This window comes from Jaculus jaculus, chromosome 7 (genome assembly GCF_020740685.1).
Source record: "Jaculus jaculus isolate mJacJac1 chromosome 7, mJacJac1.mat.Y.cur, whole genome shotgun sequence".
Lineage (NCBI taxonomy): Eukaryota > Metazoa > Chordata > Mammalia > Rodentia > Dipodidae > Jaculus > Jaculus jaculus.
This window is the reverse complement of record NC_059108.1, coordinates 91624062-91647444: the sequence shown is the minus strand read 5'-3', so window position 1 is coordinate 91647444 and position 23383 is coordinate 91624062. Positions and strand designations below refer to the sequence as shown.

At 42.6% G+C, this 23383-nt stretch overlaps 1 protein-coding gene across 1 annotated transcript; it reads left to right on the top strand.

Moving 5' to 3' along the window:
• Positions 1–23237, top strand: LOC123462174 (ornithine decarboxylase-like). The gene is made up of 3 exons (XM_045154774.1): positions 1–13; positions 4895–4900; positions 21725–23237. The coding sequence occupies exon 3, from the start codon at positions 21785–21787 to the stop codon at positions 23183–23185; it is 1401 nt and encodes a 466-aa protein (XP_045010709.1). The 5' UTR covers positions 1–13; positions 4895–4900; positions 21725–21784; the 3' UTR covers positions 23186–23237.
• The last annotated feature ends 146 nt before the right edge of the window (positions 23238–23383 follow it).

Below are 23383 nucleotides of genomic sequence, written 5' to 3'. Positions count from 1 at the left end.
TCCAGACGTGTGCGTCCCTTGTGCATCTGGCTAACATGGGTCCTGGGGAATCAAACCTGGGTCCTTTCACTTTGCAGGCAAATGCTTTAACCATTAAGCCATCCCTCCAGCCCTGAAACAAATTTCTTCATCAGCACTGTAAGCCAAATTATAATGCTTAAAACTTAGAACATTCAAATCAAAACAGATATTATTTTACTAAGCTTTTGCTTATTTTTAAATGAGCACAGTTGTATACAAAACAGTTTTCTGCCTCTAAGTTTACATGTGACTAAAGGAATCATATAGGCTTAATTTTTTCTGGAGCAATTATGTAATGTTTACACTTTAAAATAGGAAGAAAAGTCTAATATGAGAGTATTTTCTTTCCTCAAAAACAGTTGGCAACTTAATTATTTGCAAGGTATAATGAAAAAATGATCAAATTGTCCTATGGTACCCAGTTCCTGTTTTCCTACATAGTTACATCTCAAGCAGTTGTTCACATATGCAGAGAAGAGGCTGCTCTTGCCTCAGTATCTGTCTTTGGAAGAACCTCATGCCAAAGACCTGGCTAAGTGATGAGAACAGATACGGCTGCTCAAGTTACAGCCAAGAAATCTAACTTCTACAATGAAGACCAGAAGATTTTTCTATGGAAGTACCAAAGAAAAAATTCATCAAAGCAAAAACAGAGGCTGAAAAGAGTTCAGCACTAAAGGAGACTTATAATACACCTGCCATGGCTCAGGAAACATTGTGGAAGAGGGGGCAGAAAGATTGTAAGAGCCACAGAGTGGGAAGGAGTATCCTGAGGCATTGCCCCCCCACCACAGAGACTAATGCACTCATGACCCCGCAGTGAATACCAATAACCTCACTGAGGCATGTTCTCAGTGAAATGGGGGCTTGGGAGAGGGGATGTAAGAGTACCCAGTGAGAATATAATCAACACACAATATGTTCATACAGTAAAGTTCATAATTAATAAAATATTTAAAAATTTTATAAAGCTTTTAGAAATTTGGAACATAGTTTCCTGTATATTTATCACTTGACAATGGATTTCACAATCCAAATAGCTCTCCTTGTATCCCCAAAGCAGAGCACTACAGCAAAGTTAGAAAGAACAGCATGATAGCCAGTGACGTGGGTAACCTGCCCTCAGCATTGTTTCTGGTCTGATAGCAGTTATTTTATGTGATCAGAGGAAAGTTTTACTGTGTAGACACAAGTAAAGATAAATGATATTTTAATAATACTTTAGATCGGATCCCCCACCCATGTAAATGCCAGGTTAGTGTGGCAGCCACTTGTTATCCCAGCACTTGAGATCAGAGACGAAGGGCAGGGGTGGGAGGAGATGTCCCAGGGACACTGTCCAGCTGTTCAGCTCTGGGCACAAGTGTCAGACTTGCCTCGATAAGTAAGGTGGAGATCTATCCAGTAAGATACCTCCACATACACACGTGTACACATATGGACCCATACATACACATATCTACACACATACAAACACACATGCACAGGAAAATAATATTGTATATACAATCTGAAGTTCACCAAACAAGAAGGAAAAAACTTTGTAGGCAAGCAGAAATGCTTTGGAATCTTCTATCTCCCTTCACTACTTGGAATATGACTATTTTGAAGCAAAAGGGCCCAAGTTCCCAAGTAACCTCTGTGGTAGTTTTAATGGCCCCAATAGATTTGGGTGTTTTTATTAAAAAGCTTGTAACTTGGAATTCTAGCCGCCTGGCTGGAAGAGGCGTCACTGTGGGTGGGTCCTGGGGTCCAGTGTTACTGGGGCAAATCTGATTTCCAGCCTAAGGTATGCAGAGTGAGCTCTGAGGGTCCAGCTGTTAAAGGTTCCTGTGTGTTTGCTGGTTGGCTGTGGGTCTCTCTACTTGCATTTATGAATGGGAGCTAACTTCCTCTACTATTGATGGATCTGCAAGCTCGAAATAAATCACATTCCTCCCATAAACTGTGTCTGAAGGTGATTACAACAGCCTGAAAGGTATTTTCTAACAGAACATAGTGAATGGTAGTAACACTTCTTTTTTTTTTTTAATTTTTTTTTGTTCATTTTTGTTTATTTATTTATTTGAGAGCGACAGACACAGAGAGAAAGACAGGTAGAGGGAGAGAGAGAGAATGGGCGCGCCAGGGCTTCCAGCCTCTGCAAACGAACTCCAGACGCGTGCGCCCCCTTGTGCATCTGGCTAACGTGGGACCTGGGGAACCGAGCCTCGAACCCGGGTCCTTAGGCTTCACAGGCAAGCGCTTAACCACTAAGCCATCTCTCCAGCCCAGTAACACTTCTTTTTGCCTCACTTGTCTGAGGACATCCTTCTTTCTTCTTCTTGCCAGGGAAGTGGGGACATTTGCTCAGAGACTGAAGATAATATGTCACACAGGTGACATACAAGACATGAGGTTTGTGGAAATTTGCTAGTATGGGAGACCAGTAACAGGTTGGATAGGTCATCTGGACCTGATGATGCAGCCGGACAGGTAGTACTTACCCTTCCCACAGTGCTCGCTGCACAGCTTACTGCAGGAATAGGGCTTCATAAATTAGACCACAGATCAGTGACATTATCAGCTTGCTAGCTTGCTTTGTCCTTGTATGACCAGCATTCTAAGGAATAGCTGACTTAGCATATGTACCAACCAGGTTCTTTGTACAGATAATGCCTGCTTGCTCAGTTTCCAATGCACTTGAGAGGAAAAACCCTATCTATGCATTCCAGCCCACTCTTACTGCTTCTCACTTGGTAAGCGCCTTAGAAATAGAATAGGGAATTTCAGGGATATGAGATTTGACTTCTCAAAGATCAGGCACCTCCATATCCCTTTTCAGTTAAGACATTTTATGGCCTTAAATAAAAACTAGATTCTCTTCATGTTAGACAGCATGTGGCCCTTGGTATCCTTTCTAACCATCTTCCGTTTCCTTTGAGGAACATTTCTGTTGTAGCGCATAGTCTTGGAACTATAAACAAGGTCCTGACCCAACATCTGATGGAAATGAAATTCCACAGAGAAATCAGTTGCTTTCTCTATCTTCCCTCACATGGCCTAGGGTGGAACATAACAAACTGCAATCCTAGGGCTGAAGTCTGCATATTTTAATGATGGCTTCTGATTCTGAGCTAAGTTTTCTACAACCCATCACTCCTAGTGACTCCCTCAGAGCTCCCTTCCCTCAAAGTATAGAGTTGCAAAAGACTGTGTGTGTGTGTCTGTGTGTGTGTGTGTGTGTGTTGTTGTTTTCTACTTTCAATTTAAAAACAATACTATATAACATTGAAAATATTGTTTATGGTTTTTCAACTTTTAAAGTCAATCTAAAACCAAACACAAAACACAATTTTGATTACAAAAATTATTTTTAAGGGTAATATTTTAAGATGCATAGAAAGTGGTGTTTTCAGGACATCAACATTATATTTTCAAAGATCTTGAAAATAAAGAGATAATTATATTAAAGGAAGATGGGTGGAACTGGAAATCACTGTAAAGTGAAATAAGCTTATTATAAGAAAGACAAATACTGCATGTTTTCTCTCACATATGGAATATAGATTTGTGTGTGTGTGTGTGTGTGTGTATGTGTGTGTGTGTGTGTGTGAGTGGTGGGGGGGACTAGGAAAAGCACCATGAGAGGGAAAGGAGAAATTCTAATGGTTTGGGAGAGTAATGGACTATATGTGACATGAAAATGGAAGAGGGGCTATTTGAAGGGAGTAAGAAGACCTGCAAGACAGGAATGGGCAGTGGTAGAGGGAATGAATAAGAACAAAGTATGTTCAAAAGTTATAACAAAACCCATACCTTTTCATGCTAGCATGAAAATTTAAATAAAAATAATTAAACAAGGGCTGGATGGATTGCTTAGTGGTTAAGGTGCTTGCCTGCAAAGTCAACGGACCCAGGGTCAATTCTCCAGGACCCACTTAAGCCAGATGCACAAGGTGACGCATGCTTCTGGAATTCATTTGAAGTAGCTGAAGGCCCTGGCACACCCACTATCTTTCTCTCTCCCTCCCTCCTTCTCTTTCAAATAAATAAAAAAATTAAAATAATAATAATGATGATGAAATAAAAACTGTTCCACAGATTCAGACCATGTCAGACGCTACTGTGGCATCTGGTGAACAGTTTTGGGAGTGAATCTCAAGTCTTTCACGGTAGAAAAAGATTACCTATCATAACCCTTATAAGTATTATGTTAATTTTTAGACCCTGTATACTTAATTACCATTTTAACCTTATCTCTGCTCTTTTACAGTCAGCTCACACTCAGATGGTCCTGAGGCTATTTAATTCCATCTACCTAGGTTTCCTCGATCACCCTTGAAGGCATAAATGTTTACAAGAATGGAAACCCTAAAAGTCTCCAGTTTGCTATGTGCCCACTTCCCCTTAACTCCTTGCTTTTATGTTCTCCTCAACATTTTCTTGCAGGACTATCTTCCTGCACTCCACCAATACACTTTCCAGGGTCCCTTTGACAGTTCCACAGGAGAAATTTCCCAACTGCCACACCCAATGACACATTCATCTTGAAGAAGCCATATTGGTCTCCACTCCAAGTCCCTAATGGCAGTCAGGGTTACTTCAGGAAGGGTAGAGGCAGTTTAGGGTGACTGAGCCCCAAAAGTAAAAAACAGAAATGTCTTTGGGCCTGCCCTTTCAGTCTCTGCTTTGCTAGAGACCGAAGAAGAATCTGGCTTCTCCTAATTTCTTGCCTAAAGGAGTTACATAGATCTGGTTTTCCAAAAACAACCTGAGTCCCTCTGGAAAGGAGTTCCTCTTTCCTAAAATTAAAGTTGAAATATTTTCCTGGAATTCTGGTTGGTTAAACTCAGTCCTAAGCCTCACATCATGGCTGTCCCCAGCACCTGAGTCTTCCATTCAGTTCTCTCTCAGAACTCACCTGAGCCTGAGGGTAAGGCCCACCACAGTAAGATTATAAGTAGATACTTACCAGGTGGGCAGGCCTCTTGTTGGCTTTTTATCTCTCCTGAACTTCCAGGTCCCTGCTCTGATAAACACCCCCTATCTTGGCCCTGCTGGGCAGGGGACCTCTATTCCTATGTGGACTTCCTACCCGCTCCTGTCAGCCACATGGCAGGAGCTCCTTTACTTCCTTCTCTTCTCTTCTCTTAATCTAATAAAGTCTCTAAACATTAAAAAAAGAAGAAGAAAAAGAAGGAAGGAGGGAGGAAAGAAACGGGCTGAAGAGGTATCTTAGTGGTTAAGGCATTTGCTTGTAAGGCTAGAGACCTTGGCATGCCCATTCTCTCTGTCTGTCTCTCTTCTCTCTACCTCTACTTGCAAATAAATAAACAACATTTATTTAAAAAAAATAATAAGAGGAGGATCATCATGAGTTCAAGGCCACCCTGAGACTACAGAGTGGACTCCAGGTGATCCTCTGCCTGGAATGCAACAGCAGTAAGCTGCGGGGCCTAAGCAGAAGCCCGGCAACTGTGCTGCACCTGAAGAAGTTCATCGCCAAGCTCAATGCCTCTTTCAGTGGGCTGGACATTTTATGCAAAGTGGAGGTCCTGGGCAAGGACCACACTCTCAACTTTGTGTTTATTGCAAAGTGGAGATTCAAGAAGATGCCCATCCTGCTACACTACAGGACCCAAGATGGACTTGTTGTGAGCCCGGCCACACTCAGCCTGCATTCTGGCACTCCACACAGCATCCCTGTGTAAAATGTTGCCTCTGGGTGTCATGCGGACCAGATTTCTGAATAGAGAAAATTTTTAACTTTTGTATGAGAGAATCCACACCCAACAAGACACTACCAGCACGCATTTACAGAAGATGAAAACACTTTGCAGTTCTGTGGAGCCAGACATGATCCTCTCTGCTTCAGGTCCAAAGGCCAAAGACAAGTGAACTAGTCTGCCAGCTTCCATAGCACCTCCACCACAGAGCACCTTTGCTTGCTTTCCAGGTCTCAGAAATCCAGTTTGTGTCTGTTTAATTCGTAGGTTAGGCTTCATGATAAGCCTTGAAAATCCTTGTGCTTTGAATTTTAATGAGTTCCTAAGTTATTGAAAAAGTCTTTTCATGACCAATATTATGTTGACTTTAGCCTTTCTGCCTTGTAGAGCACAGCAAGGCTTGCTTCCAAGCTCAGGCCTCATGTCCTAGGGCTGACCTATGATCCTCATCACCCTCAATGTCATGTGGCCACGATTCTGATCCTCTCAGCAAGAAACAGCAGAGGTGGCATGGCAGCGCAGCTATCGCTTGCTGAAAAGTTCTTGTCCTAAATTGCCTTTATTGGAAAGGCTGTCCCTGTATTTCCTGCCTCTTCCTTCCTCTTCCCATCTCCTTTTTATGAAAGGCTTTTGTGCTAGCTGTATTCCATGCTGACCAGTCAGTGCAGGCTGTCTTATGGGGAGGCCTTGCACAGGCTCATGGGAAGCCCTGTGCTCCTGGTGGCTACTGTTTGCAGGTTTACCTTCCTGCAGATGAGGCTGACATGTGTGCTGTGGAGCTTTTTTTCACTGAAGGTGGCCAAGCCACCCAATGGCATGGGCACTCTGCCCAGCAGAAGGCACTTTCTTGGTATTTTCTTTGGTTTTTTGTTATACCTTCTGTTCCCAGATGAAATGGTACTGGGTTACTACAGAATAAGTCTCTAGCACATCCACATTTGTTCCTAAGGTAAAGGTTGGTGTGTGGGCAAGAATGAAGGGAAGGGGTGCTGTCCTCCCAGGGACCTCTCTCAAGTCTGGGTGTCCTCTTACCTCTCCCCTCTTCTCTCCCTCCTAGGTTCAGCACCCTGCAATCCCAGCCAGTCCGTCTGCCCTTAGTGAGTAGACAGAGGTCTCAGTGTGTTCCCAAGGGCTGGGCTTTCTGAGTCTTCACCTTAACAACTGGATTTTTTGGGGGGTGGGGGGAGCTGTGCTTTAGCAGTTGGAGATGGGCTTGTTGGCCTCTCTTTGGCTTGTTTTCTTCTGCTTCCTCTTTCTTGTGTACAAGATGTCAGAAGCAGCAGCTAATGAGATCTGATCTTAGTGATGAGGAAACATCTAAATTAACTCATCCAAGCAGTCTTTAATATATGACATTTTAAAACACAAAACAAGTGCTTTGTTAGGAATTGATCAAAATTCCCTTTATTTCAGCCCAAGACTTTGAGACTATTCAGTTTCCTGAGTTTGCTGTTTATCCACATCACTTCTAGAGTTCTATAAAAGGGTGTGTACATAAATATTACCTGTATACCTCAGAACACACATGCTGCTGAAGCATGCTGCAAGACCATGTTCTCACAATGCATTACATTAGAATTTAGGATTTTCCTGTGTGGTGAAATTAAAGAAGGGTTCAGCAGTTAGGAGCCTCCAAATTCAAATAAAGTTACACAATTCAGATCAAACTTAGTATTGCTGAATAATCTCACAGTATATATTTGAAACTTTATAGCTACTTTTGGAATCACTTGACTTTGCTATGGTGCTAAGTTGATAGATCTAAGTGTTCAGCAAGGTGGATGTCGGAGCCAGCCCCAACGTCCCAGCAGCCCTGCTTCTGTCACCACGTTAACCTGATAAACCTCAGCAGCAAAGGTACCTATTTTTCTAAGATTCCATTGAGCACGTGTCTGCACTGCAGTCTCCCAGTGCCTTTCCGCCCTTTGGTCTGACCTGTAGCCTTTCCTCGCTCAGAGATGGAGCAGAGTGAACCTGCCTCAGATGGATGTGTTCATGCGTCGCATTTCACTTCTGCAAAGCTCCATGCAACATCAAAGGCATGAACACAGGATCAGTTAGTGGCCAGTCCTGTCGCACTTTCTTAGCAGTGGGCAGAGCTCCTGCGAAGTTGTTTTCACAGCTGCCAAAGCTAGAAACCAAGTGCATCTGGCTAGCAGTGGTGGGTCCAACCTCCCAGTTCTGGGTCTTGCTAGACACCATTTTCAAAACAAATAGAAAACCCAGATAGGAAACATAATATTGAATTTAAGATTGGGGGGGTTGAAAAAGAGAACCTAACCTTATAAAATTATTTATTCTATTTTAAGCCTTCTACCACATTTTCCCATGCAATTGTTTAGTTTTCGTGGCCCAGCACAGAAGATGGGATTGTGAGGTGTTTTGCAAGCTTCTTTTACTTTGTGTATATTGTTTGTATGTTTTTACAGGGATGACAAGCATGGTCATACTTTGTGCAATAGGTTCCAATGTGTGTTTATTAGCCGTGTTTCAATTGTGATCTAGCTTTGATGCTACTAAATTGAAAGGGAATATGGTTATAATTTCAAAACGTGTGCATTCAGCTATTTGGTTTTGCCTTTTCATTGTTCCTATGATGAGAATGCTGTTATTGGAACTGTGTGCCTGCATGAGTGTGTGCATGAGGTTACCTGCCAGAAATATTCAAAAATAAGCAGACAAGAAGGGAATGACTAGGGTCATGCCATGCTCCAAGTCCCGGGGTTGTGTGCCATGCTGAGCCACCCTGGGTGTTGGGATCTCATGGTCTCTGCCCACAAACCTGGCAGTGCTGCCCTGAACAGGCTGCTAGCCCCTGACACCTGCCCTGACATCATAATCTTTGGAGCCTGATCTGTTTTGTTTCTGAGGGCACACAGGATGGCATTTCACAGTGCTCTGAAATGTATCATTGGCGTGAATGTTTTAGGAATGAGCCAACTGATTTCTACATTGTACATGGATATTAAATGTGCTGTTAAAACACATTTAGACCCAGCATGGTAGCACACACCTTTAATCCCAGCACTCAGGAGGCTGAGGTAGGAGGATCACTGTGAGCTCGAGGCCACCTTGAGACAATAGAGTGAATTCCAGGTCAGGCTGAGCTAGAGTGAGACCCTACCTCAAAACAACAACAAAAAAAAAAACAAACAAAAAAACCATTTAGTGCAGATAGCTAAAGCGCATGTATGTCTCTGCTTCCTCAGGAAACCATTTAAGGCCCAACATGTCACATGTGACCTTAACATGAAAACAAAGGTTTTTCTCTGCCTTGACACTTAAATACATTAAGTGAATAAACTGGGATATGTGGACTAGGAATATCATTTAAATTATATCTGTATATCTTACACTCCTCCAGCCAGGGACTGTCCACTACTCAGGCTCCTATGGGGAGCACGCTGTGTGGGGCTGTGGCAGTGGCTGTTTCGCACGGCATTCCTGTCAGGTGTCACTCACTCCCATTCAAGAGTATATTTTGAGTGAACTAAAGTGTATCCATGAGATATGTATGTGTGCTGGCTACCAGACACACTTCTTAAATGAAAGCAACTTCACATCAGGTCAGGAATGGCAGCTCGACCTGAGCTTTCACGTTGGAATGCAGCCCACAGTAACAGGTACATGTAGTATGGAAATGATGATACAGACTCAGATTTTTGACTGTTTTTTTTTTTTTTTTGAAAGCTTACATTTTTTTATGATTGTGTTAGTGTGTAATTTTTTTACCATCAGTGGCTAGTTTTTGTCTAAAATCTTTTTTGGAATATTGCTTACTGTTTATTTTATGATAGTGAAGCTTGTTGTTGCAGTCCGGTTCGCATTGTTGGTAGACATCACACAACCAAGAGCAGCTTCTGGGAAAAAGAGATTTATTTTGGCTTACAGGCTCGAGGGGAAGCTCCACAATGGCAGGGGACGATGATAGCATGAGCAAAGGGTGGACATCAACCCTTGGCCAACAGAAGGTGGACCACAGCAACAGGAGGGTGTGCCAAACACTGGCATGGGGAAACTGGCTATAAAGACCATAAGCCCACCCCCAACAATACACTCCCTCCAGGAGGCATTAATTCCCAAATATCCATCAACTGGGAACCTAGCATTCAGAACACCTAAGTTTATGGGGCACATCTGAAACAAACCACCACATTCCACCCTTGGCCCCCATAAACTGATAATCATACATGATGTAAAATGCAATGCATTCATCTCACTTTAAAAGTCCCCATAGTTTTTATCAATCCCAATGATGTTCATACATCCCCATAGTTCAAGATCTTTTAACTGAGCCATAATACCAAAAAATAACCTCAAAACACCCATAATGGCACAGAATAAATATTCACACTGCAGTAGATGGCATTGGGCATAGCAAAGAAACATTCAACCAATACAAGATTTAAAACAACCAGGGCAAACATCAAGTCCAGCAACTCTAGCCAGTGACAAATCTCCAAGTCCGATAATTCTAACCAGCAACAAGTCTCTGGCATTCCAATTCCGCCCCTCCAGCTAGGCTACTCACAGTCCTGGAAAACTTCATCGGGGCCGGCAGCTCCTTGGCAGCCATCTCATGGTCCCGGCATCTCCACTGGGTCTCCACTGCAAGCCACGGTTCATCCTCATGGCCCCATGGGGTCTCTATGCAGGCAACCAGCAAACCCGCTTCACACTGCCCATGGCCATTTCCAAAACACAAGACCGTGTTGCAAACTCAATGACCCTCTTTCCAGAATTTCTTATACTCCATGATACCAGGTAGGTGCCAATTTGTTAATCCAGGGGGGAATAAAGCAGACTTTAAAGAGCAGGACTCCTTGAGCACTCAGGCCCCTTCAAAAGAGTCTACATTCTTCTTGTTGCCCCCACTCAGGTCAGTTAGCCCAGTCTCAAAGGTTGTAATCTCTCAGTTGCAGCTGAACGGGCAACAGTTCACCCAAAGATTTTTCTTTCTGTGCCATATCCCTCTGCACACACCAGTTCATTTCTACACAAAGCAACCCTGCACAACTTCTCAAGACATGGGCATAAGAGCAAGCTTTTCACACAAACTGCTAGCCCAGTCCAGGCAAAGCTCTTTCTCACACCCTCATGAGCCAAACCTCACAGTCCATAGTTGTTACTGCATTCAGGTCTTGCAGCTCAGATCAGAACAGTCCATCAAGCTGTACTTACAGCACTGCAAGGCATCTCTTAGGCTAAGGTTTCAACTCCTTCCACATTCCTGTTGAAAATCAGCTCCAAAAGGCCGAAACCACATAGTTAGGTATCCATCAGTAATCCCACTCCTCGGTACCACTTTACTCTTGCAGTCCGGTTCGCATTGCTGGTAGAAATCACCCAACCAAGAGCAGCTTCTGGGAAAAAGACATTTATTTTGGCTTACAGGCTCGAAGGGAAGCTCCACGATGGCAGGGGAAGACAATGGCATGAGCAGAGGGTGGATATCACCCCCTGGCCAACAGAAGGTGGACCACAGCAACAGGAGGGTGTGCCAAACACTGGCATGGGGAAACTGGCTATAAAGACCATAAGCCACCCCCAACAATACACTCCCTCCAGGAGGCATTAATTCCCAAATATCCATCAACTGGGAACCTAGCATTCAGAACACCTAAGTTTATGGGGCACACCTGAATCAAACCACCACACTTGTATTCAGTGTTTTGCCAACTGATATTATATGCTTGTAATAAAAGCAGAAGAAAACTTAAAAAAAGAAAGAAAGAAACTGTTCTAGCATAGTAAGAAACATCTAAAACCCTCACTATACATGTTATAGTCTATAAACATGAACAGAATTATTCTTTAACAATAACTATCTCCAAAAAATTGCAACTTCTTAACAGAAAATGATCCAAGCACACTCTAGAGGATCAAGAAATCTGATGATGTAGGGAGTTCCTACTTAGATGGAGCAGTTGCTTCCCATCTTCCCAATGTTAAATTAAACTTTACTGAGTCTCCTGTCATCAGATAAACATCACCCCTCAACCTCAGAAGCAGCATGCCTTACTGAATTTCCCTTAGCCTTTTTTCAGCAGTCTTCACAAGTCATCCCATGTGATAGCTTCATAGTCAGGTCAGAGCAACCCTGAAAATTTTCAGCTGAGTTTTTTCAAATAGCAACTGCATATACCTATTTCAAATACCTCACATTGCCTGTGGACTTTTACCTAGCAAAAATTCACTCTTGGCAGGTGTGGTTTGTTTTTACTATGCAATTACTTCACCATTGTGCAGCTGAAATGTCCTTAGATGCCAGGTTTCTCCAAAAGAAGTCTCACCCCAGGCGAAAGCCAACTGGGAGGAAAGCAAAGTAAGGTTTCTTTCTTTCTTTCTTTGCCTCCAAGTGGTCTCCGTGGTCTTGGTCACTCCTGAACCTTACATATTGTCCTCCCACTATTGCTCTTCTGCTTTTTTCCCCCTTGACACAGAGTCTCTCATTGAACATGAAGCTGCTTTTTAAAGTCAGACTGACTGGTCCCAGTGTTTCTCTGGTTTCTGCTACCCATAGGATGGGACTGCAGGCTATGTTAAGTCAAGGTTCTCTATAGAAACAGAACCAATAGAATTAACTTGTATTTGAAAGGGAATTTATTGGATTAGTTTACAGGATATGAGCTGGGCAGTCCAACAATATCTGTATGTAGATTTGAGTGTTGAGGAACCAGTAGCTACTCAGTCCTCAAAGCTGGATGTCTCAGCCATCTCAATCTGGCACTGAAGGCCTGGAAGATTCCTGGAGAGCAGCTGGTCTTTAGTCTATGTTGAAAAGCTGATGAAACCTGGTTGCAATGTCCACAAAGGATAGTTGAAACAGGATAGATGCACATAGGAATGAATAGTGAGGGCAGTCAGGTAAAAAAGCACACACTATTGATAAGAGTAGCATGGGCTGCCAGGCAAAATGCAGACTATGCTCTCTCTCTGAGCTTCTTTATATGTAGTCTACTGCTGCAAGGGTTCCCATTATGGAAGGACTTTTTCCCTCAGTTAAGCCTTCCTCACAGATCTTCCCAACAAGCATGTCTTTTGTTTCCTAATCTGATTAAGTTGACAACCAAACTTAACCATCACACAGTCACATGTGACCATGCTCAGCTTGTGACATGGATACTGTGTATTGAGCTCATGCTGCCTCAGGCCCTCATGCTTGTGTGGCAAGTCTAATAACCACTGAGAAATCTACCCAGCCCATGTTCTTTCACCTCACTAATATTTGATGCTGTAAGTCTTCTTAACTTGAGCCCATCAGGTGGGTATATGCCACTGTGTTATTTGTGAGTTCTGCCAATAACTGAGAGGTTGGAAAAGGATACCAAATCCCAGATGAAATGGCATCCCTGGCTGACTGCATGGTGAGACTGCATGGTAGAGGATCCAGTTAACCTGTACCTGGTTACAGACACTGTCAGTCAATTTGAGTAGTTGGAAGTTTGCAGTAATGTAGCAGTAGGAAAATAACAGACTGTTTAGCTCCCAACTATAAAAAAAAAAAAATAGCTTTATTTTTGTCTATACTTCATATTGTAGTTTCAGTTCTTTGAATGGCTAATTTGTTTTCTTATTGTTTCATGCTTCTATTTACTGTTCTCTCAATTTTGAGCCAGTGGTTTCTCTGCTCCTATTAGTGAGAAATAAGGACGTTAGAAATCCTACCCTAGGGCTGGCGGGATTGCTTAGTGGTTAAGGTGCTCGCCTGCAAAACCAATGGACCCAGGTTCGATTCAGCAGGACCCATGTAAGCCTGATGCACAAGGTGGCGCATGCATCTGGACTTCGTTTGTTTTTTGTTTTTTGGTTTTTTTTTTTTTTTTTGCAGCAGCAGGAAGCCCTGGCATACCCATTCTTATTCTCTATCTATCTATCTATCTTTATCTCCCTCTCTCTCTCTCTTTCAAATTAATCAATTAATTAAAAATAAATGTTATGCTTTATTCCTGAGATATATGCCAGTAAAAAATGAAAGAACTACTGCAACATGCAAATGGTGGTAAAAAGAAGCTGTGCTGGCTTATCTTGAATGTCAGCTTGGCAGGACCTGGAATCACCTATGAGGGATTATGTGATTAGGTTAACCTCTGGGCATGCCTTGAGGGATTATTTTAGTTAGGTTAATGGAGGTAGGAAGACCCAGGCCTGAGTTTTAGCATTCCATAGGCCAGAGTCCAGGACTGTAAAAAGGAGAGAGCTGACTAGTTACCAGCATGAATGGCTCTGTTCTGCTTTCCCACTCCAGGCTGAGTATGACCACCAACCTCAAGCTCCTGCTGCCAAATCTTCCTCATTACGGTGGAAATAAACCCTTCCTCATTTAAGCTGATTTTGGTCATTAATTGTGCTCCAGCAACAAGAAGATGACTAATACAGAAGCCATACACAAAAGAGAACACGTCCAATATACATGTTTTCATTTATGTAAACTTTAAGTAACAGGCAAAAACACATCTATAGTAATGAAAGTCAGAGGAAGGTGTAGTGGAGGGGACACAAGAGGAACTTTTCAGGTACTAGTAACGTATTCCTGATTTGTACTATTTACATGAGTTCATACATGTAAAAAGCTGTCATGTATGACTTTGGTAGATTTCTATGTGTATTTTAGAGTTAAATTGAAAAGTTGTTGAAATTAATTTGTGTTCTTCTTGTAATATTAATCAATTACCTTATAGTTGTATGATAGGTAATAATAGTGATTTTGAACTTCTAGCTTCCAAAACTGACAAACCAGTAATTCTGTTGATTTTAGCTGGCATAAGACAAGTGTGATGGTGCATGCCTTTAATCCCAGCACCAAGGAGGCAGAGATAGGAAGACCACTGTGAGTTCAAGGCCACTCTGAGACTACATAGTGAATTCCAGGTCACTCTGTGCTAGAGTGAGACCCTACCTTGAAAAAAAACAAACAAAAATATCAGAAGAGCCAGGCATAGTGGCCCACGCCTTTAGTCCCAGTGCTCGGGAGGCAGAGGTAGGAGGATTGCCATGAGTTCAAGGCCACCCTGAGACTACATAGTGAATTCCAGGTCAGCCTGAGCTATAGTGAGACCCTACCTCAAAAAAAAAAAAAAATAGAGAATATAAAAAACTAATTCAAATAATTTATTAATCGCTCAATACATCATTAATGATTACTATTTAAAATTCAAATATATATGAACATAATGAAATTCAAATGAAACCTAAGTCCTTACAGTGAAGCACTGAGCCATTCTTATCACATAAACGTTTGGGCCACTTTTAACATGATGTATTCTCAGTGTAATATATAAAGTTAAACAATTTATCTCACTTCACCCTACTTCAACTCAAGTACTAAAGTGCACAAAACAACGCGCTAGCTGGTTGTGGGACTTGAGATGAAAGTAGGCCACAGTCCATGTAGATGCACAGGAAGGTAAAATTAGTATAGATAACTATATCACAAGGTTGTTTCTATAAGAAACTTACAGGTAAAATGTTAGAGTTTGAAACCCTGTAGGAGACTGCTTTCTGGGTTAGGCAGAATTAGGAAGGGAGCCGTTGGTAATACAAGATGGCAAAGGGGGGTGAGGGTTGGTGACTTTGCCTTCTTCCTCCTGGCCTGGACAAATTTCCCTACTACACTGCCTTAGTGGCTGGCCTGACAAGCTTCCTGAAAACCGCAAAGTACTGGATGCACTGTAAACCAATCAGTGCCTCTCATCTTCACTCAATCTGACCAATCTTATACTAAGGGTTGTCAGTCTTTCCCATTCAATCAAGTTGAGTCCCTGGAAGCCCCCTCCTCTCTGTGGAGCCTGCCTTCTGTCCCTCTTACTCTGTAATAAACTTCATTCTTTTCAAATAGTTCCTGCCTTTTAATTCTTTAACTGGCAAGAAAACAAATCCAAGACCCCTAGATGATAACAAATTCAGAGTAAAGACATTTTTGTATAGCTAGAGTATGAAAGGAGAAGATGAAAAGGCTTCAAGGAGAAGGTGAGCCTTGAATAGCCCGTCTGCCAAGGCAAATGGCCCAGTGAACAGATGGCAGGGACAGAGTGCAGAGGCAGCAAACGTTATATGCTTGAGTTACCAGATAGAGGTCTCTGTCCAGAGCTTGCAATGTAGGGTATAATTCTAGAGTGTGAGACAGAGAAAGAGAGAGAGAGAAAGAGAGAAAGAGAAGCTGGGAGGGAAGCAAACAGTAAACACCTTTGTGTGGTCTGGATCAGATGTCCCTCAAAAACTCACGTATTTTGAATTCTTAGTCCCCAGCTGATGGCAGTTTGGGAGGGGGAGGTTTACTTGAGGAGGGTATGTTGTTGGGAGTGGAACTTCAGGTTTGTTAGCACCTACCTGGTCAGTGTTAATTGGGCTCACTCTCCTGGGCTGTTGTCCACCTTCAGTGACAAGAAAGTGATGTCTAATCTCCACTCATGCCATGCTATCCCCTGCCATCATGTAGCTTCCCCTCCAGATTATAAACCAAAATAAATCCTTTCCTCCCATCAGCTACTTCTGGTAGGGTGCTTTATACCAACAATGAGGAAGAAACTACAACAGCCTTGCATGCCAGGCCAAGAAAGCTGAAACTTTCTCTACAAGCTATGAAAACCCACAAATTCAAAAGCAAAGAACTTATAACATTGAGAAATCAGTGTAGCATGGCATGATAAGAGAAGGGATTCATCTAGGGCAAACTACTTACTAATTACTTTTTATTCTTGTTTTGATTGTTTTCTACAAGTGGAGATAAAAATGTCCTCACAGAATAAATATACAAAATGTACAGCATGTGTTTATATTCATAATTGAGGTAAGGTAATGAGGGCCTGACTTGGGTAACATGACTTGAAAACCTGAACGAAGCCGGGCGTGGTGGCACAGGCCTTTAATCCCAGCACTTGGGAGGCAGAGGTAGGAGGATCACCATGAGTTTGAGGCCACCCTGAGACTCCATAGTGAATTCCAGGTCAGCCTGAGCTAGAGTGAAACCCTACCTCAGAAAACAAAAATAAGAAAACCTGAACCAAAGACCAGATGTGGGAAACGTTGTGGAAAATCTGACAGTTGATGTGATGAGTCTGGGTATGCAGGGAATAAGAAAAGGACTAAGAAATCTTAGCCTGAATGACAAGAATGGAAGCATAAGGAGCATGGGATTATTTTTCACTGGTTCTTCATAGATTCAACAAATAGCCATTATGTTATTTATTGAAATCATGGTGATGAGAGTTGCCATATACAGGCACCATGGTAGGTTTGCGGAATAGTTCTTACAGCCTGTTTCTTCTGTGAAGAGACACAGAAAAACTTTAAAAATAACTACAAGGCATATCAGGGAAGTTCATGGAGAAAAATAATTAGGCATGGATATTAAGAAAAATTATTCACTGGGCATGGTGGCACATGCCTTTAATCCCAGCACTCGGAAGGCAGAGGTAGGAGGATTGCTGTGAGTTCGAGGTCACCCTGAGACTCCATAGTGAATTCCAGGTCAGCCTGAGCTAGAGTGAGACTCTACCACAGAAAACCAAAAAAAAAAAAAAAGAAGAAGAAGAAGAAGAGGAAGAAAGAAAGCAAGAAAGGAAGGAAGGAAGGAAGGAAGGAAGGAAGGAAGGAAGGAAGGAAGGAAGGAAGGAAGGAAGGAAGGAAGGAAGGAAGGAAGGAAGGAAGGAAGGAAGGAAGGAAAAAGTTAAAGGCCAAGTTCACTCAGAACTGTGGTGATAGGTGCAGGTACTGTGATAAGAGTCTAAAGGAGAGATTTGGCTCAACTAGGATCACAGATAGGCAGGTGGAAATTACAAAAGCCAAGAAGCATGGTAGACCAGAGGAGGGAAAGTTCCTAAGAGGAAACAAAGAGTAAGGGAGCTGCTTGCTAACTGGACAGAACAGGCTTCTTGCTGAGTGCAGGTGCAGGTGATTAGACACCACCCAGGGGAAAGTGAAGGATAAGTGACTCAATTGGATATTGAGGATGTGGGGTTCTTGCTAAACTGACTTAGCAGGTCTTAATAAAATAAAATGAAAAAAGTACACAGATGGGCCTGGAAAAGATTCAGGAGTCTCACTAAAAGTTTGCTCAACTGGGTACATCTGTGACCAAGGTAGAGATAAAACTAGACCAAATGAAGGTACAGTGGGATGACTGAGCTCTTTCTGTTCATTAAAAGCTAGCATTTGAATGTGAATATACAGGCAAATTAAAGCTAGATGTTGAAAGCCATGGGGAGATTCAGATAGTTAAGTTTAATGAATAAGTTCCAAAACTGTTTTATTTAAGAAGTATTATAACCTTCATTTTACACACCCTAATTCTCTTATTTTAATGTAACATGAATTTTTTATTTGTGGCAAATATACATATAGAGTTTAAATTTGAGAGTGTATCCTTTTTTTTATATTTTTTTTAAATTATTTATTTATTTATTTGAGAGCGACAGATACAGAGAGAAAGACAGATAGAGGGAGAGAGAGAGAGAATGGGCGCGCCAGGGCTTCCAGCCTCTGCAAACGAACTCCAGACGCATGCACCCCCTTGTGCATCTGGCTAACGTGGGACCTGGGGAACCGAGCCTCGAACCAGGGTTCTTAGGCTACACAGGCAAGCGCTTAACCGCTAAGCCATGTCTCCAGCCCCGAGAGTGTATCTTTTTATGTATTTGTTTTTGTTCAAATATATAATAAAACTCATTTTAACTTAAAAAAAAAAAGTTTGCTCAAGCAAAGTCTCTCAGTCTGGGCTAGGGAATGCCTGATGAGGTGAGGATTACTGTTTTATATAGCATGGTCATGGGAAGGCTCTTCTGAGCTGTCCTGGGATATCAGGAATAAAAACATTTCAAGTGGAAAAGGCAACTGCAGAGTATCTGAGAAAAACAAGAAAGCCAGCATGATGGAATGCTTTGAGAAAAAAGGACTTTATCAAACAGGTTATAAGGAGGGAATCTTACACAGCTTTATCAGAATCATGCATCTTCCTCTGGATGAGGGGGAGCCACTGTTTTAAATAGGAGACTGGATACAATGCACTTTTTAAGCTTCACTCTGACTGGGGCTGGCTGCCATGTGGTGAGCAGGTGGCAGGCAGGGAAGAAGCTGCATATTCGCTGGGATACTTCTCTGTAATCCAGATGAGAGGAGACAGTGGCTGGAACCAGATGCCAGCTGGACCCAGGGTGAGGGAGCTGGTAGCTGAGACAAAGATCTGGAAGGCTTTTCACTAATCACCTTTGAATGTGAATCATCTGAACACAGCAGTGACTAAGCAAAGGAGTTGAAGTTTTATAAATTCCATATGTATAAGCTTTCATAGCACTAAAAAAATAAATAACACCAGCCTGACTTGAGCTGAAGTGGTAAAAAGGAAATTGTTGCAATTGAAATGAGACTTCATTCAGTGTAGACACAAGCTCAATTCCAAATACAGCAAGAAGCAGGGGGATTTCCAGACAAGGACTGGCGCAGAACCAGTAGACAGAAAATTACTAAAAGTATGGGATGGCAGTGATTCTGACAGGATTCTAGAAAAAAGAAAGCAGATCAAGAAATTTAGGTACCATCCAATGGACAGAAGCAATAAGGTGTTTGATCAGATAGAGGGTGAACAGATCTCAAGGGTGGGAGAGTCATATAAAACTGACTTAAGCATGAGTGTTGCTCTTACTGCTAGCCAGACAAAGTGCTCTAAGGAGATCGTGGTAGACACTGAGGACACTAAAAATTCATCAAAGCAGAAATTCAAAGGATGCAGTGAGATTGACACTAAAGTAGAATTTATACCATACCCACCAAAGCTCAGGAAACACTGCAGAAGGGAAGGAAAGATTATAAGAGCCACTGAGTGGAAAGGAGTATCCTGAGGCACTGTTCCTCCCACATACAGAAACTGACTGATATATTCATGACCTCACAATGAATACCAATAACCCTACTGAGGAGGGCTTTCCATGGGGAAGAAGGGATATAACAATATAACCTGGGCTAGAAAGATGGCTCAGCAGTTAATGTATTTTCCTGCAAGGTCAAACAACCCAGGTTCAAATCCCCATTACCCACATAGAGTCAGATGCACACTGGCACATGCGTGTGGAGTTCACTTGCAGTGGCTAGAGGCCCTGGCATGCCCATTCTTTCTCTCCTTACAAATAAGTAAAAGCGCTTGCCTATGAAGCCTAAAGACCCCGGTTCAAGGCTCGATTCCCCAGGACCCACGTTAGCCAGATGCACAAGGGGGCGCACGCGTCTGGAGTTGGTTTGCAGTGGCTGGAGGCCCTGGCACGCCCATTCTCTCTCTCTATCTGCCTCTTTCTCTCTGTCTGTCATTCTCAAATAAATAAATAAAATTTAAAAATAAATAAATAAAATAATTATATAACCCAATGGGGATATGACCAACATCCAATATGCTCATGTAGTAAAGTTCATAATTATTTTTTTAAAAAACTGACTTTAGAAGATTCTTGCAGAAACTGGGCTATGTAAAGACAAACACAAAATCCCAAAGGTCAAGAGTTACCCAAGAAAAGGGCTTAAGGTGTGGTAATACAGTCCTATAATCCAAAAATTGAGAGGCAGAGGCAGGAGGAAAGAAAATTAACACAAATTCAAAGGCAGCCTGAGCTAAACAGCAAATTTCAAAACAGCCAAGACTGCCAAGTAAGACTGGGTCTCAAAAAAAACAAAGCTGGGCAGGGTGGTGCACACCTTTAATCCCAGCACCTGGGAGGCAGAGGTAGGAGGATCATCGTGAGTTCAAAGCCACCCTGAGATACAGAATAGATTCCAGGTCACCCTGGGCTAGAGTAAAACCCAACCTAAAAAAAAAAAAAAAAAAAGGAGAGGATAGAGAAAGGGGAGGAAAAGTTGGAATAGTAGCTAATGCCAATAATCCAAGCAACTCAGGAGGCTGAGACAGGAGGATTGTTTCAAGTTTAAGGCCATCCTGGGCTTCATAGAGAAGTTGTCTCAAAAAACTAAAAACAAAGAAAAGAGCTTAGAGAAACTTAACCAAAATTTAGTTAAGGGGAGAGTAATTGTCAATAAACACATGAAAAACTCTACTGACCAATTTTGGAGATTCTAAGAGTGTTTTTTCTAATGTTATCCAATATACAAAGACGACATACACTTGCAAATAATTCCTCAATAAAAGTTTTACTGTTATTAACATTGAACTAATACATAAATTGAACCCTTTGCAATTTACAATTATCTTCTTCACCAAATCAGACTCGTCTTTTGTCTATGTCACCTAAAGAAGGGGACAAATAGAGTACCATATTTTATACTTGCAAGTAAAATCTAATTCAATGAACATTTTTGTATGTTACTTATATTTTAATTTTTATTCATTTACAAGCAGAAAGACAAGAGAGAGAATGGGCATACCAAGGCCTCTGGCCATTGCAAATGAGTTCTGGATGCATGTGTCACTTTGTGCATCTTACTTTACATAGGTACTGGGGAATCAAATCTGGGCTGTTAGGTTTTGCAAGCAACAGCCTTTAACCATTGAGCCATCTCCCAAGCCCTGTTACTAATATTTTATAATAAAAATAAATATATATGAAGTTCCACATTTCTACAACTATTATAAATTTCCACTTGAGATAAACACTACCATTATTCAAATCTTCATTTTGGCATAAATATTGGAAATATTAGAAATATAAAAAATTAAACCTTGGAGCTGGTGCGTCTCCATGACGACGCGCACAGCGTATAAGTAGCGGCGCGAGCGCCGTGGGGCTTTTGTCGCTCGCGGCCGCCACCGTCCCCACCCCTGCCGCCGCGGGTCGCGCTCAGCCAGCAGCTCGGCGCCACCTCGGGCGGCTGGCGTCTCCGGCGGGCGGGAGCGAGGCGGCGGCGGGCGCGGCGGCGGCGGCGAGCGCTCCTCAGGCTCCGGCGCGAGCACGGGCGGCATGTCCATGGGGCCGGCCCGCGGCGCCCCGCCTGGTGAGAGCATTTCCACTGCTGCTCCAAGGACGCAAAGTTTGAAATTCCCGGATAATTACCTTTGAGATGCTGGAAATAATTTCCTTAACTCCATCTCTTAGTTTCCATAGGCACATTGAGAAACCATGAACAACTTTAATAAGGAAGAGATTGACTGCCACATTCTTGATGAAGGCTTTACTGCCAAGGACATTCTGGACCAAAAAATGAATGAAGTTTCTTCTTCTGATGATAAGGATGCTTTTTATGTTGCGGACCTTGGAGACATTCTAAAGAAACATCTAAGGTGGTTAAAAGCTCTTCCTCGTGTCACTCCCTTTTATGCAGTCAAATGTAATGATAGCAGAGCCATAGTGAACACCCTAGCTGCCATTGGGACAGGATTCGACTGTGCAAGCAAGACTGAAATACAGTTGGTGCAGAGTCTTGGGGTACCTCCAGAGAGGATTATCTATGAAAATCCCTGTAAACAAGTGTCTCAAATTAAGTATGCTGCCAGTAGTGGAGTCCAGATGATGACTTTTGATAGTGAAGTTGAGTTGATGAAAGTCGCCAGAGTGCACCCAAAGGCAAAGTTGGTTTTGAGAATTGCCACTGATGATTCCAAAGCAGTCTGTCGCCTCAGTGTTAAATTTGGTGCCACACTCAAAATCAGCAGACTTCTCTTGGAACGGGCAAAAGAGCTAAATATTGATGTCATTGGTGTCAGCTTCCACGTAGGGAGTGGCTGTACGGATCCTGAGACGTTTGTTCAAGCAGTGTCTGGTGCCCGTTGTGTCTTCGACATGGGAGCTGAGATTGGTTTCAACATGTATCTGCTTGATGTTGGTGGTGGTTTTCCTGGATCTGAGGATGTGAAGCTTAAATTTGAAGAGATCACCAGTGTGATCAACCCAGGGCTGGATAAGTACTTTCCATCAGACTGTGGTGTAAGAAGCATAGCAGAGCCGGGCAGATACTACGTTGCATCAGCTTTCACGCTTGCAGTCAATATCATTGCCAAAAAAATTGTGCTGAAGGAGCAGACTGGCTCCGATGATGAAGATGAATTGAATGAGCAAACCTATATGTATTACGTGAATGATGGAGTATACGGATCATTTATTTGCATCCTTTATGATCATGCACATGTGAAGCCCTTGCTACAGAAGAGACCCAAACCAGATGAGAAGTATTACTCCTCCAGCATTTGGGGACCAACATGTGATGGCCTTGATCAGATCATTGAGCGCTATAACCTTCCTGAAATGCATGTGGGTGATTGGATGCTCTTTGAAAACATGGGTGCATACACTGTTGCTGCTGCTTCTACTTTCAATGGATTCCAGAGGCCTACTATTTATTATGTGATGTCACGACCAATGTGGCAACTCCTGAAGCAAGTTCAGAAGCACGGCTTCCCGCCTGAAGTGGAGGAGCAGGGCGTCGGCTCTCTGCCCATGTCTTGTGCTCAGGAGAGTGGGATGGACCGTCACCCGGCAGCCCATGCTTCCACTAGTATCAATGTGTGGATACCATTCTTGTAGCTCTTAACTGCGAGTGTAGCTTGAATTAAGGGATTTGGGGGGTCCACTTAACTTAATGATGCTAGTTTTTTTTGTTTTTGTTTTTTTTTGCTAGTTTTGAAATGTCTCTGTAAGAGCAGGGCTGGCGCAGATGCAGCAGTGTGGAAGGCTGGGCAGTGGGGTCACACTTATCTGTGTTCCTATGGAAACTATGTGAAT

What these genes read in the sequence shown, in the direction of transcription:
- LOC123462174 (XM_045154774.1), top strand. Translation starts at nt 21,785, where the DNA reads ATGAACAACTTTAATAAGGAAGAGATTGACTGCCACATTCTTGATGAA.